The sequence below is a fragment of the Argiope bruennichi genome, chromosome 1 (genome assembly GCF_947563725.1).
Source record: "Argiope bruennichi chromosome 1, qqArgBrue1.1, whole genome shotgun sequence".
Lineage (NCBI taxonomy): Eukaryota > Metazoa > Arthropoda > Arachnida > Araneae > Araneidae > Argiope > Argiope bruennichi.
Genome location: NC_079151.1, coordinates 11,013,684 through 11,030,740, shown reverse-complemented (window position 1 = coordinate 11,030,740; position 17,057 = coordinate 11,013,684). Strand labels below are relative to the sequence as shown.

Below are 17,057 nucleotides of genomic sequence, written 5' to 3'. Positions count from 1 at the left end.
TCGAATATAAGCGTATGATCAATAAAATGATCTTGATGATCGATAAAAGACCCATTAATTTTGTTATTTATTAATTTATTTATATTTGCTTATTTCAATGCCCATTGTCCCTATAATTTAGAGGAATATGGGGACTTGAGCAGAAACGTGAATTCTTGACTATTAAATCAAGGAAATGCATCCAGATTAGTATAACAAATAAGATGGGCATCTTTACAAAAAGGTTCAAGAACGTTATGTGTGTGTCAAATCCTATAAATATGTATATACGTCTACTACGACATCGAAAGATGATTATTTTTCTCACCGAATCATAATTCCATTAATCTCCTTGCTCACTGTGCCACTGGGGAGATAAAAGAATTTTTTTTAAAAAATGGAAATAAAAATTATATTATGCAGGAATAACTAAGCTAACTAATAAACTTATGAATAATTAAACATAATCTCAAACAATAACATGATAAAATATTAAATTTTCCTGCCGAATAATTATAAAAGTAGAACAATAGAATGAGAGAATCAGAATTTCACTTAGAAATTCAACAATGCAATGTACACATAAGCGTTGATTGAATTTAAAAACTGGTTTTATTCCCTCGCGTAAGAACTCTATTCCTAGAAAAATGAAATTGAAATGAATTTTGCACACAATCATATGACTTCATGAAAATCAGCATCGAGTGCTATTTGAATTTCAAAGCTTCCACCTGTTGAAGAGCTATGACGTCACTGCTCTCCAGCCAATGAGTGAAACCGAAGTTCAGGAGTAAAAATAAAAATGAAAAAGGCAACTGTGAGTATAAAGTAGTAGAATTCTCCCTGACCGGTTGAAGAGTGGAGTTCTTTTCTTTCTTGGCGTGTGGATAAATTTTATCTGTGAATTTGACCTATTGGTGGAAGCTGTTGCCTGATGGGCTTGAGTTTTATCTGAAATAAACGCTGCTTGTGTCTTTAGCAGAAGTCTCATTTTGAAAAGTAAGTTCCTTTTTTATATATATATATATATATATTAAAGGTTGGAGATATTATTTTGATGATTTAATGTTTCGTACGCGAGAATTCTAAATGTTCTGTTTTCTGCCCCCTTCGCATGCAATGAAGAATCTGACTTGCACTACGGATTACTAAATCTTTAATTTTAAATCTGTAATTAAGTGCGAGTATTAAATTATCTTAAAATACACAAATAGATCGAAAATTTATAAATCCCCAATATTTTAACTGGAAGTCAAGTAACTTCTTAGGGGTTTGGTAGAAGTTTTAAATCCTTATTTAATTTGGAATTGAATATTTAAATTTTGTGGGAAAAACTTGAATTGTTTCGGGGGAACAATATTTATGTTAAGCGATTTGAGCTTCGCATTTATTGATCTTCATCAAGAAGGTAGACTTGGTTTGCTATCAATTTTATGATGACTAGTCGACTCATTTTGTGCCAGACATCACCTTCCACGTATCCCTCACAAATTTTGAAAATTTACAAAGTTTTGCTTGAAGCAGTACAGCTGTTCTACCAACATTCATTAAATCTTTCAATATCCAATGAGTCTAATTTTACAAGCTGTGAGAACTTCTCGTTCGAAAAATGTACAACGCGAGTCGAACGAAAGTAGACTCCCATGGTACAGAAAAGATTAATTTCAAATATATTATTGACTTGTAATATATATAATTATTCATGCAGGGTTGCAACAACCTGTAAACAATTAATTAAATCAAAATGCAAAGAGAATTCACTAAAACGGAAAAGCGTTAAATTTCATGCGTCAATGTGAACAGATGCCTACAAAAACGAAGAAAGTTGTAATTTTTGTCTACAGTCCTCTAGATTTTATCATTGCCTCTAACCGTCTAGCAATAGATGTGAGGAGGATTTTTGCTGGCTTTTGAAAGGATTTTTTTTTTCCCTTCTCTTTTATGATTTATTTCAAATCTTCCTTATTAGAAATGATTCTTTAACGTACACTTTTCTCGAGATATAACCAGAAATTTTGAATAGGGGTTTGGATCTGATGACTATAGAGGATGGCCCAAATTCTTTGCAACATGAAAGAGTAACCATTCTTTCCCGATCTTTTTGTGTTGGGATCGTTATCGTGTATGGTGATCCAGCTTGGTAACAACCCGAAATTCGCAACACTAAAAGCGACGTTATCCTTTCGAATATTTAAGTAGTCCATTCTACTCGCTATAGATCTGTAAAAATACTGAATCGCACTTCTGGTGCCGCCATACAACCCCAGATCATAACGCATCCACCCCCCATCCCCATGTTTAATTGCTTTCAATGAATACTGGCTATATTCTTTTCTGTGTGCTAAATAGTTTCGTCTTTCTCGTCACTAAATAAAATATTCCTAAATCCTTTCTACGATGCTTTTGTCAGACGGGCGTTTTTCTGATTATATCTCGTGATGAATGGTTACTTGCGTAGAATCCTACCATTTAACTCGTGTTCATGTAGAGCCCTCCTTATAGTTCTTGCACTTATCTTCTCTGGGCTTGGTGAATTGTTTTTAAATATTTTAACAGCACTTCCAGCAAATGTAGTTTTGATCTCACCGATAAAGAAGCAAAAGCAGTAGCACGAAGGTCTTCTTAGTCTTAATGTTCTCTAAAATTCTTTAATCTGTCTATGTCCGAAATAATTGGCAAGAATTTTCCTCAGTGCAGAGGCTTCCTTCAATTCTTATCTCTTATTTACCATTTTCTTGTCTAGTTTTCCTTTTCTAGTTATTTCTCCATCCCATAATCTCTGGGTTTTTACCAACTTGCATAAATTCCGGCAGAATATAAGACTAATTTATATTAAGATCCATCCTCTAAAGAAAAATAGCTATCTATAAAATTGAAACATTTGAAGGAGAAAGTTCTATACGTATTTACTTTTTTGACACGTTAAAATTGGATGACTTTGAGTTATTTTCATTTAATGTTCACTAGTTTCAGTTTCTATTTAAGTTAATAATTGCATGCATCTACGTCATAAGGTAATATAATTTTAAATGTATTTCCTAATCGATCTTCACTGTTATTTTAACTCCCTGTAGAATAGTGGAATTTTCATATCTATTATTTATTTGTTGGAATCTTCTACAGAAATTGCTTCAAAGATATACGTGGTGTTTCATGTCGTATCCACTTCCTACGGAAATGAATCAAACGTTTCCAACAGACCGACTGAATGCAACCGTACACTTTCAACACTCGCGATCTTATTTGTATACATTAAGTTAAAGAAATGCTGATTATTTTCTTTTAAAATCGAACAATATTTCAATATTAAATCTGGCTTTTTATATTTATCTAGATATGATTTTCACGCAAAGTTTCTGATGCATTAGGAAACTTTCGCTTTCATCTTGTCGATAAAATATGCTACTCAAACTCGGTATTTAATCCTTGAACTCTAATATCCTATTCGTATAAAGTTCCCAGTTCCATCTATTGGGACGCGACTCTGTCCGATGAAGACAGATCTATGTTTGGAAAACTAAATATGCAAGCAAAGGAAAAAGTTGAATTGAGTAAAATATTTGAACTCGGACACGGAACAGCCCGAAATGCGTCACCTTTCTTCCCACCACTCATCTTCCGAATTAATTCGAATGTTTTTAAATTCGTTTCTTTTCGACGCTCTTCTAATCCGAAAAGGTCGTCCAGATGGAGTGGGTTAAAATGCCAGAATGGAGGGTAAGTAAACTTGGAAGAGAGGAAACAAAATTCAATGGCAGCTTATTTCGATCACTACTTAACAAAGACGGGTATTCTAAAATGGATCTCGACTGCGCAGAAGCTTTCAACCGCTTGACGTCTCGTCTGCTATTTTTGGTTGCATTTTCGAAAGAAAATTTAGTTTACTGCTTCCCCCCCTTACAAGATCATTTAAATTTATTTCGCAAGCCAAACTATAAAATTGCGACTTCCTCAAACTTGTTAATCTAAAATAACTTGAATACATTTATTGGAATATTTGTTTAAAATATTGAAACAGTTCAGGTTTTAATGTGGCCGAATTTTAAAACGTGAAGACGAATGAGAGAACGCTATTCAATTTGTACTATTCAATCATATTAGCATCTCGATGTACAAAAAAATCAATGATTCACTTCCAAACTTAATTCTAGCAATCTTCATCCGTCAGTTTGATCATGAAATTCACTAGTCCAAGTTTCCAGAATATGGATCCGTCATACAGAATGAAATGCATGCATATGTCACGAATTTGTATAGAACTACCAGTTTGATAAGGTCAATGTATTACTATACAGTGTCATAATCTATGAGTATTTTACATTATGATAGCATTTTTATTGAAGCGTATACAAATCTAAAACGTACTTGTTCTTTACAGTTAACTGGCCATAATGTTCTTAAGGATACTTAATTAGCGAGTCCAAATCATCACTTCGGTTTGGATTTGATGGTTCGTTTGAAGATGTACAATTAATGATTCTGTATGAATTTCGTCTCGGCTGCATTTTTTCTAATGTTGCGTCCTATCGTTATTACTATCGATTATAGCATTTCCGCTTTGGACCGTATCTCTAATCGATGTTAAATAATATGCGAAACTCAAATTTACTTATTGTAACTTAAAGCGTAATGCTGAAAATTTCTGAACTACGCGATTTTCTAATTTCATGTTTCTATTAACCGTATCAATACTTGACATGAAGGGCGAATTATGAATTGCTTGGAAACTTTTAAGAACTCTTCTTGGAGAGTACGAATTTAGTCGGTTGAATTTCTTGTCTTGTAACAAATGCGAAAAGAATAAGGCCTGGTTGTTTCTGCATAGCTTCGTTTTAAACTACTTTCAATCAAATCTGAATTCTCTTGTCAACATCTACAAGAAACATTGAATTTCTGAACTATGGTTAACACTACATACTCAACAATAACAAAGTCCCTCGTGGTATCTTTAAAACTTCAAATATTCAACATATGCTTTTTATACACGTCACAAGAAATGGAAAATCTCTTGATCGGTCCCATAATCGAATCTTGTATCGGGTTATAGGTGCAATACCTTTGCATCTGTAACCCGATGCAATCGATAGTACCTTGGACTTCGTATTTACCTAAGATACTACTTGTAGCCAAAATCTGACTTTTCAATATTAACTCTTCGAATTTAGGAATGCGATTACCCCGATGTATTCATGATCCACTTTAGCGCAATGTTTAGAAGCGAAACCTCGGTACATCCGATTTCCAAAAACTTCCGTAGCCTTAAAGTTCTCAACAGCTGACAACCCTTCAAGGTGCCAAAAATCAACAGGCAAATATGCTAATTGCTTCACGCTTTTCCCTGCAAACAGAGGAAGTCTCTTGAACTTGTTAACAGGTGTTTGAGTCGAAACGCCGAGGATGCCTGCCATTAGGGATTGATCTTGCGTAGCGTAACGGAACATCTCTCGCTTATTGAACTTGGCATTAAACTGGTTGAAGTAAAAGCTTCTAGTAGGAATTCCTTCCGATACGAGAGGAAATTGAGCAGTATCTTGATGAAAGATGAGATTCGATACTTTTTTGGTACTTTTCAAAAAATGGATCCAACTGCTCATAAGAAATTTGCGATTTCGTATTGTTGTCGAGTGTAATCGTCTGAAGATTGAAAATCGTACCGTTCTAAAAAGAAACTGAGATTCTTCTAGATCTTGAGCCGTAAAAGCAATAAAATAAGCTATTAACGGATCTAAGAGGTATAAGAAGCTGTAAGTAATTGCAACTGTTTATGACGGTCGAAAACTAGTTATAAATTTTTATATTTATAAGATTGCATCCTATAGAAAGAAAACACCAAAACTCAAAATTTAGAGAATTTGTATTGTAGCCTGACTTTAAAAAAATGTACACAGTAATTGTGTATCCACTATTATAACTAAAGTTAAGATAAACAAATTTTGTTATACAATCCTGTAGATGTTCTGGAGAACACCTGGATTTCCAGAATATAATGGATTTAACTCAATTCGTCGTAAACATTATTCCTTTGAAATCGTATAACTTTTTAAAACTCCAAGAATATTTCATGGATCTCGCACATTGCGTGTTTTTTTAGTTAAGATCAATACTCCGAGGATTATTCGATCAACCTCCAGATTTAGAAAATAAACCACTAGGTAGGAAGCCGGTATTTATATTACCTTATGAAATGGTTCAAACGATTTCTTCGCGAGAACATTCAAGATGACTTTTTAAACCGTTGCAGCACTCGTATACATAATGGAGGTGAATGTAAAGGTTTGTTTTGTATCGGACGCTAAAATGCATTTCTTTTAGAAGCGTATCATGTGAACTTTAGGGATGAACGAGTTTATACTATTCTGTAGATTTTTACACCGATAATTATTTAGACTTGAAAAGCTAGATCTCGCAAAGTGCTAAGAGTGAAAAAAAAGTGAGAATCAGATTTTCAACATTGCGGTTTTATTGAAAGAACTCGACATTTCCGACAGTCCTTAAAAGTAACCTTAAACGCTATTAATCTTGCTTTGATAAGTAAAATTTCGACATCCGAAATGCCAGCTAATCGCACGTCTCGAAAAAACGATAGGCGGCTATTTTGTTTCATTTCTTGATTAGAAAATGATAGATTGGCAAAAATGTTTGTGCAAACGTTTTCCTAAGCCGTCTGCATATATTTGGGTTTTGTTCGGATAAATCTTCTGAATTGCATTAGATTGGAAAAAGTTCTAAAAAGGAACTATTCAGCAAAAATGTTTAGTAATTCTAAGAGGAATTGTAACAAATCCTACTGCTCATGAGATTCCATATGCTTGGAAAAAAAAATACCGGGATGCTTGATTCATATTCAGCTCGGCATATGTAACGAATTTCTGATGAACTGCTTACAAAATAAATGGAGTAGGAAACAATATCTGTAGATAACCAAAATACTCTCGATCTGAAAAATCTTTTCATTGAATTGGCACGAGTTCTTGTTGATTTCGGAGCCTAACGCTTATTTGGTAGCAGCATCTTGGATAAACCCGATACAGAAGCAATTGCTCAACTCTTTCACTTTTAAATACAAGAATTCTTTCATTAGCTGAAACGAGCATATTGAATATAAAGAAGTTAAACAATTTTCTTCCTTGTATATCAAGTAGAAAGTATTGTAATCGTCAAGAAAAATCAGATCCGAGATTCTGACGAATCTGTTTTAGATCTCGAGTTCGAAAAATACACTTGGCCTCGTATCGGTGACAAAGATGGATGAAAAACACTCGGATCTAGACGGATGAAATTTGGTATACCGTGTTTGCAGCGAATTCTTAGAATTCTGTCAAATTTTCTGTAAAGTATATCATCCGGCTGTTCGAAAGAAAGTTAATGCGATAATATCGAACGACGACAGCTAGATGGATAAAATTTGGTACTTGGATATAGCATCTATATTGAAGACGCATGTTGAATTTTCTGCTAAATCGAATAGGGGTTGTACGTCTGTCGGTCTATAACTTAAGCATCCGATGACTGAAACGTCTCAAATTTGGTGTCTCGCTTTGACTGCAAGTGCAATTCTGTATTGAATATTGGCTTCAATGGTTGGGGAACGCAACTAAAACAAATTCACCTTTATTAGTATGCGGGAGTTTGGGCGAGATCCTTTCCACTGTTTTACATCTCGCTCATGCGGTTATATGCGATGAGGAGTTTGAGTTCTGAATTTAACACCCTAATGAGAACCGCTAACGTATGAAATAAGTTGAACTGTTTAAAAGGAGTTCTGCATTGGGAATATATAAACAGGATTAATTGCAAATGCGTTTAGAAATAGTGGGAAACTAAATGAATGCTGACATTTTTGTAGTACTTCAAACCGTGGCATAAATTCAAGTAATATAGTGTATTAAGAGAATGACCCATTCTTGGATTGATTCAAACTTTAAAATCTGAAATGTACTTTCACATTTCTTTCCAAACCACAATATCTTCGTCATTTTTAAGGATCGGAATTTAAATCTTATAGCTATTCCATTTATAAAACGGTTCACATGTCAATCACCGTACGAAGGTAACCTATTCGGTCAGCATGTTCTAATTAGTTCTTCATAGAACAATGAAAACGGGCGTATAAAAATGTATTCGCTACCATTATTATTCGCATGTGTATTGTCGCAACAACTTAAACGACGGAGCATATAAAAATGCGTTCATTTTACACGCTAAAAATCTAGCCGTTTATATATTTTCTCGTGCACGAAGTATAGAGAATTTCAATTGTCACAAAAAAAAAAAAAAAAAAAAAAAAATTGAACTCGAGATTTTGAATCTCGATATCCTAGACCTACAGTTCGAAAAATGCATTAACGGCCGTGACCTTTTCTTTAACTCCAAACCTTTAAACTGAAGAAATGGCCTTTATTCCGAATCCGTTTCTACTACCTGAATACAAATTATCGTGTCATCCACAAAACCAACAGAACTAAAGGGAGGAAATTTGGTGCATATTTAAAACGTTAAGTGTATATTCTTGACAAAATTGGAACTGAATTTGTCAAAGGGTTAACAGTCTGTCGCTTTATACTCTCTCAGCATGTAAAAGCCATAGCTCAAACGCAATGACTTAAAACTCAATTGCATAAAGTTTATATACTTGTTATAGTTACGTTGGATTTTAGTTTCCATCTTGTCTTGATTTATCAAATTCCTGTAAAATGACAGCAATTTAAATCATTGCTGTATCGTAGCTAGAAACTTGAATCTCTTCTCGTTTGTATGAGAAAGTAATATTTATCGTCGGAAACTGCCACGAACAGTATGGAGCTACCGAAATCTCGGGAATATTGTGACGAAAAGAAACGCAATCTGAAATCTACAGCAAATAAGGAAAGAATGAATTTGATTCGTTTATGAAAGGTTCTCATACAAATATTAATTGAAGTGCTTGTTTGACTAAATGCTTACCTTCAGACTTGTCTTATTCTCGGAATTTGTCTGCCATGTTTTTATCTTGTTTCTAGAAGTCGATTCATTTGTTCAGTGACCTTGCTTAGTAAAGAATTGTTTGCTAAGCCACACGTGTCACGAGAATGGATGTCTTCCAAATCAATTCGACTTGTACTTTGTGTTATACTAGTCATTGTAATCAACTTGGAAATCCAGCTGTTCTAGACAGAAGCTCATTTTGCTAACTCATAATTCACTTGTCATTAAGAAAGAGCATTTATAACCTCTTGTAAGGGCATTTTCAAGTCGGGCATCTGTCTACATAAAGATCCTAGCTTTTAGGTTAACTTAATATTTCGGTTAGCTTAGTAAAACTTGAGGCTTATTTGCTGATGCATTTTGTTGGTTGTCTGTGTTCAATTTTACATTTAAAATGGATTTACTTCAAAAGAATTTTTAAATTGTTTTTTTATGTAATAGACAAAAAGTGCAAGCAAATGTAACGTATTCAACCGTTTTAAATCGTAAGATGGAATCGACAGATAATGCTTTGTAAATCGATCCGAAAGATTTGTGAGTAATTTTTCTAAATTGTAGAGATGTGTTTATAACTCCTTGTTAATTAAATCTTGTATATCTATTCACTCTAGTTTGAAGTTGAAATATACAGAAGTAAATTTCAGCCTAAAAAGAATCGATGACGACTCTAGGAACTCACGGGACATCTTGAAAGGAATACGCTAGTTCCATATTTAGTGTTGCATCAATAGTTCCAGGAATTTGCTATAAGCGTTTAATTTATTTGTATACTAGGAGCAAGAGTGGGAAATACACTTGTGACCTTCACATCCAATAAATGTTAAGTTTTTCCCATTCAATAATTACATGTGTATAATGCACAACTTTTCCATTGCTAAATATAAATTTAGCTCGTCCTGAAACTTGGTTCGTTTGGATTTCAAATTTTTTCGCGCTTTTCTAATGGCTGAAAAATTTAAGGCAATAAAACCGCAAATTTTCCTACAACTGATTTGCTCGCCTTCAAAAGCGTTTTATTGGCTTTTTTTATTGAAATGTATATTCTTGCTTCAGCTTTCCTACAGGGAATACGCGTACCTCCCTCTTTTTGGGGTCGTAACCATACTTTCACTCTTAAGATTGCATCTTCAATTAAGTCGTTCCGTATGTCTTCAGCTCTATTCAGTTATGAATATGAGAAATCTGCACTCGAAGGCCTTTTGATTAGTGAAGAATAACTAGTAAAACTAGAGCAGTAGTCGTGACTTCAGTGGTAATAGAGGTCCTATTGACAACTCGAATAGTGGACGCAGAATATGAATTTGTCTGTGAACAAGGAAATGGTCTCTCTCGGTATTCTACTTTCAATTTTCTAGCTAAGAGCCAGGAGAATTGGAGAAATGGCTAGAGATCTCGTTTATTTTAAAGCCATCGCGAAGACATTCAACTCGAATTTTAAAGGTTATAGAATGCAAACTGGACACATTGATTTGACGCTCTGGCCAGTTTGGATAATTCTTCTGTATTCCATAGAAAGCAGTTGAAAAATCTTTAGCCGATTCGCTATCGCATTTTAAGATTTTTTTCCGAGATCGGTGCATTGAATAGTCGGCATCTAACACGCATACACTTCAATACTGCCATTTTTTATTGCAGTTGAGCTCATAAAATAGATTCCAAATGATCGCAGAATATCATGTCGGGCTTTATTCGTCGATCTATGAAAGTAAATTTTAAAAGTGCATATCATGGGAATCCAACTATGCTTTCGTCATATTAATTTGGTTATAACCAAAATTGTACTTCATCCTGCGATTACTTGTTCGATAAAGATAATTCAGATTGGTTACCCAAGTACACGAAGTGTGCGAATTTGGAGAAATCGGATCAGTTAATACTAGGGGCTTTCGCGAAATTTTAGAGACAGCTCTCGAAAATGTTGGCTAATATGTATAGGTAGTCGTTGTATCAACTGTTTTAAGTTTTCATATGAAATAAAAATCCGACAGCGGATGGAACTGATTTTAATTTTCTCAACTTATTTAAAATACAGTACAAGTTTTCAATGAAATGATTTTTGATGGAAACTAGTTTCCAAAGTGAAGCGGTTACTTGTACTGTCTTAAAATCTTGAGCTGTTGCATACTCGAAAACTACATTTAAATTGCTTATAACATAACCATCTGTTTTGGCACGATTTATTGATATTTTCCAGTGTTAAGGTTTCTCTTTTGTTGCGTCTAGTCCAGCAAGAAAATCGAACATCACATAAGACACCTGCGAGAGCAAGGCTATCTGGATGCTTCATATACATATTTCTAAGGAGTAAATTCTCAGTCGGATTATCTCTGGCCAGTTCAAGACCACGTTAGTTATTGTGCAGAAAGACTGTGGTCAAAGCCTTTATATATAATTCTAGGCCTTTGATCATGAAAATTGCTATGATTTTCGCTTTATGAGAGGCTGCAGCTACAGTTGGTCTTTTTATAAGTCAGCATAACAAATATTACGGTTTGTGCAATAGATTCATAGCTTGCGTCTGGTACAAAAGTACACGGTAATTATGTTGTTCTATCTAGCTCTTTTCATATCTAACTTACTAAACCTGCTCCTGCAGATATTCTTCCCAAACTTTTACACTCGATATTCTGGAATTCGCTTATATGGAAAATGTCTTTTCTTGCAGAATGGCTCCAAATTCAACTGTCGTGGAAGAACCTGTTCCTCAAAAAGAATCCGTGAAGCCAGAATATAAACCAAAGATAGTCTGGTTCAATGTTATGCTTTTCGTGTATCTGCATGCAAGTTTCTTTTACGGTGTTTACTTGGGTTTAACATCAGCATCTTGGAAAACTGCCCTATTTGGTATGTATTCAAATTCGGTAAAAAGCTCTATGAAAAAGATCTATTAGCTTATTAGTGGTTTGTATAATGTTATGCTGAAAAATTTGAGTTTTAAGAACTTTTGTGCAATTCCAAAGACTAGACTTTCAGCAAACCTAACGTCAGTTTTTAGTATTTATAATCCTACATCTGTTCCTAAACCGTTTCTGAATATTTAGACATCTGGAATTTCAAAACATTTTATTATGAATGTGTCGACAAAGACATCTTAGTAAAAGATGGCTTTTGTGCCATAAAAACCAACGCGATTTTTAAATTTTGGGAACTCTTCCATGCTATAGTATAAAGATGAAGTATTTGGCGCACTTTTTTTGTTGCATCGAATTAATAATCAGGACTTTATTAAATGCCTTGTGTTGATTCCAAATCATAAGATGCATCTGAATAATTAGAGAACGATTTTGCCAGTTTTTGAATACAGCCAACACTATGGAAACTAGCCTGACATTTTCTTTCACGTCTGTAGAGAGTCGCTGGCGATCCTCTGGCAAAAGCACTTCGATGTGCGGGGCAAGTCTCTCCACCGATACTAATTGGCAAACAATTTGCAAAACAGCGTCTGCATCAAATGCTACTTATAAATGGATATAGGTATTTACTATATCTGCGCCTCTTTGTTGATAAAATAGTAAAGGCATTGCAATGTTTCTAAGAGCAAATTGAGCCCGTTAATTAGACGGGTGTTCGGAATACAGCACATAAATACTCGAAATTTAGTCTTTGAAGAGAAATTCTAGAATTGAATAGATCAGAACAGTCAAATTGAATTTCCGTAAACTGACTTTAAAATTCCTTGACAGTAAACCGTTACACGACTGTCTGGCTGAAGCAAATGAATCTAATTTGCTCTTGACTGAAAACATGAAGTCAATGTAGACGTCCATTCAATCAAGCAAATCGTTTGAGCAAATACGTTCGCTATAAATCTGTATTTCCAGCACTTCAAGCCGTTGTTCCAGTAAGATTTTAAATGAAAATATCGTGACTTGGGACATATTATAATCTTCAATGTCTAAGAATTGAGCCGAAATTGAATATTTATTTCTACGAAATCGTGCTTTTCAACGCGTATTAATTTACTTATTTCCTGGTATTTCTCGATATTTTAAGCAATTCATAAGATTACTGAAATCGCCCATACTTGCAATAATTCGATAACAAAATGTGTCTGGACGTATGCGTTTAAATAACGCCTCCTATTTGCCTCTCAATTCCATAAAGGATATCGGTTTCACAAGTCGGGGTTTAAGGTAAGCTTTTACTAAATTTAAACATGGGAGGAATGGCATTACATTTGTATTGTTTACAATCAAGTCGTGGAACATCTCTCATGCATTTGGATTTTGAGTAACAAAATGAGATCGTGTTAAGATTTCGCGTTCAAATTGGACAATCGAAGGAATTTCTCTGCATTGTTTATAAAAGATATCATTGGAAAGTGAATTTAATCTTCTCAAAATAGTGTAATTTAAATGGCTATTCAATTTTCTCGGTTTCTTCCCATAGCGATAGAGTAATCTTTTTAGTGTGATGTAGAAATTTTAAAGGGATGTCTGAGATACTTTCATTAGCACTTTACCCGATTTAAGAGTGCAGATTCTTTCCAAAACGCCTGGTCTTCAAGACGGTATATTATCTAAACGACTGGGCATGAATATGCGAGACAAAGTTCGTATTTATTTTCGCTAATTAAATGCCAACGAGACTCTAGTCCCTTACGTTAAGTTTAAAATATTTTAGACTGTTTTTACGAGTGTAATATTACTGAAATGAAAATTGTCTTTTTGTTAGCATGAAACTATACGAATTCTGAAATGTGTTTATTTTCTTTTACAGCCTACATTTATGGAAATCTCGGTGGATTAGGCGTTACAGCCGGTTCACATAGACTCTGGTCTCATAGATCTTACAAAGCAAAATGGCCATTGAGATTTCTACTCTGTTGCTTTGCTAGTATTGCAGCCCAGGTAGGTGTCTGTTTATAGCATTTCTAATGTCCCGCGTCTTTAAATCAGCTGCCTATATTGAAAAGGCTTCATAACATTGACGAAATTTTTCCCATTGGGATTCGGGTCTTCCTCTTAAACCAAATTGTCACCGATACCTTTCTATATTTCAACTTTAACATTCGAGTCGAAAGCAAACCAGAAAGTTCGAAACAAAGTTGTCTTAACACAGTCGCTTTTGGGTGGGTTACTTCTGTTATTTATCACTTCTGAGTTCCATCTGTTTAATTCTGCAGCATTGAGGACAGAAAAAGGGCTTTAATGAACAGCGAAGACTAATTTTTTGATAGGCAACACTGAACGATACCCGTTTATAATGTTACAAAGCGACCGGCATGATCCTCCAATGGTAAATTGCTACGATTTGACCTGAAAACATTTGAAAGAAACTTATGCTCATTTTTATCAACCCTTTGCACTCGGTTGGTGCCTACCCCTTGCCATTCAAGGCGAGGCATTTTCTTTTTAATTCTAACTGTTCAAAATGTCTATAGTGTTATGAAGATGTAGAACAATTTTTCGGGTTAGTTAAACTTTAAAAAATTAAATCTTTATTGCTCCAAAAATGCTTGTTTTAGGTCGATGATTATGCACCGAATTACTTCCCAGAGTAGAAAAGGTTAAATTTATACACTAATGGAAAATTATCCTTAATTTGACAAATCCTAGAAATTTTGAAATTCATTGTCCTCTCACTTCTAAAGATTGCATCCTTGTGCATTGTTAAGCTTTTTGGTCAAACTTAACTTCTAGTATTTGCTTTCCTCATTTTTTGGCCATTTCGGTATCTTTTAGATGCACTGTCAATGAAACGAATTTTCGAATGCAAGTAATCGCTTAACAAAATATCCTTTTGCAGAACGACATCTACGAGTGGTGCCGAGATCACCGGGTCCATCACAAATTTACTGAAACTGATGCTGATCCACACAACATCAAGCGAGGATTCTTCTTCGCTCACATGGGATGGTTGATGTGCAAGAAACATCCGGATGTGGCCAAGAAAGGAAAGACCGTTTTTCTGGAAGATCTGTGGGCTGATCCTATTGTTCGATTTCACAGAAGGTAAAAATTCATTAAGATTTCATTTAAAATTGTAACTTTACGATACAAGTGCTTAATTAGCATCATCTCTAACTTTGTTCACCAGAAATTTGGCGATGGATATCCATAACGACTTAGACGTTATCGGCGCTGTAGCATAATCTCAGAGTATAAGCATGGTGTTAAAATTGATCTGTTATTTCAATGCTAAATTGTATTCGATGGCTCCACTTTTATATGGTCAACTTGGAAGCTTATTATGGAGAACTTAAATGCATAAGTGTTCCCCCTCGTTCGTAAGCTTTATATAATTTAATTGCTATAGATTAATACGATCACATTATTGAAATGTTCAATTCTTTGTTGGTCATGTTCGTTTCACTCTGCCGAATTTAAATTCAAAGAAATGATAAGATACTAAACGGAATTTCGCGATTACATCGAGTTGATCATTAAAGGCTGATTGTTGTACCAAGTTGCAAAGTTAAATTGACAATTGCGTCAGCAAGCAATGATGCTAAAATTTCAGTATTTCAAATTATTCGTACATAGAAGCAACCTTATGTCGTCATGCCTTTGATTTTTTTTCTCTCTCTTGTCTAATTCGGCAATGTAAAATCTCGAATATCGTGATGTCCTAGTTCATCAACTCTACAATAAACTTATAGTTTATGTAGTTTCAAAGCTTATAACTGTGCGTCTCTACTCGAACAGGAAAATGCTCTGAAATGGCTAAATTTGGAACCAATTGCTACCTCGGATTCTCTGAAATCTCAACTTTTATAAATCGTGTTTAAAGTGGGAATCCTTTATTTTTATAGAGTGGAAATGTTGATTATGATTGAGCAATTAGCAATGCTATATTCTCGACTTCCACTATAAAGGACTTCACTTCATCTAACAATAAAATTGCTCTCCATTTCGTGAATGGACTGAATGGTTTAGAGTGCGAGTCTACCATATGTTAGTACCTTTTCCACTTGCTTTAAAACTCGAATCGCATTGTATGCATTTAACCGAACTATATTTTGCGGATTGTTTTAAATAAGCTTTCAGATTGCTCGATGCATAAGATTCTATATAACGTCTCAATTTTGATAATATTTAACATTCTTTTTCTCAGGTTCTACATTCCGATGTCTGTTTTCTTCTGCTTTGTATTGCCAACTATGATACCCGTCTGGTGTTGGGGTGAAACCCTGTGGAATGCATTCTTCATTGCTGGTATGGCAAGATATTGTTTCAGTCTGAATATAACCTGGCTGGTAAATAGCGCAGCCCACAAATATGGCGACCAGCCATACGATAAATATATTGAGGCCAGAGAAAATGCTTTCGTTGCCTTCTTCGGGCATGGAGAAGGTTGGCACAACTACCATCATGTCTTCCCATGGGACTACTCAACAAGCGAATTGGGCTACACTCTCAACCTGACCAAAGTATTTATAGATTTCATGGCACTGATAGGGCAAGCTTATGATCTAAAATCTGCTCACCCAGAGATGGTCAAGAACAGGAAGTTGAAGACGGGAGATGGCACTAGAATGAAGCAAGTGGACGAACACGAACAGCAGCTCTCCTGCGCTCAGTCATAAGTTCCATGTAGAACACCATTTTTTCACTTTCGTTCCTCAGTTTATTCATTGAAAACTTTAGACTTGTCATTCTTAACTCCATATCATCGTGTTTATAGCTTGTAAAAATTTTCGTTCAGAAACGGCTGAAGCAATCGAATTGTATACCAAAATTCTGAACTGTAAAGATTTTTTGTATGTTTTATGGGTGATGCTCTGAAAATATGAGTATTGATCCTTGCTCATATGTACTTTTTATGTCTTAATAACTTGAATAAATTTTTAATTTTTAAACTGTTTCTCTGCTAGTCTGAGTGCAATGGTGTATTACTGAACCGACTTGGTGATCAATTCCTAGAGGCTAACTTCACTAAGCCAATTTTATTCGTATTTTTCACTTGCTTAAAATAAGAAAAGTTGATAAAAATGTGCCTGAATTCTTAATTTCGCATGGAAGCTTCTGACCTAGATACGTTTTCAATAGTTTTCGGCATCCTAGATGCCAGAAAATGGACTCGATGTATGGTGGACACCGACATCCACTCGTACTCCCTGTACAATCTCCGAAAATGTCTTATCATATGTAAACTCTAGAGTCCAATCATCT

The 17,057-nt window shown here is 34.7% G+C and overlaps 1 protein-coding gene across 1 annotated transcript; it reads left to right on the top strand.

Annotated features, from left to right (window-relative positions):
* Positions 1-812: 812 nt before the first annotated feature.
* Positions 813-16,749, top strand: LOC129966857 (acyl-CoA Delta-9 desaturase-like). Its single transcript, XM_056081490.1, has 5 exons — positions 813-978; positions 11,609-11,787; positions 13,663-13,793; positions 14,692-14,897; positions 16,000-16,749. The coding sequence occupies exons 2-5, from the start codon at positions 11,610-11,612 to the stop codon at positions 16,469-16,471; spliced, it is 987 nt and encodes a 328-aa protein (XP_055937465.1). The 5' UTR covers positions 813-978; position 11,609; the 3' UTR covers positions 16,472-16,749.
* Positions 16,750-17,057: the final 308 nt, after the last annotated feature.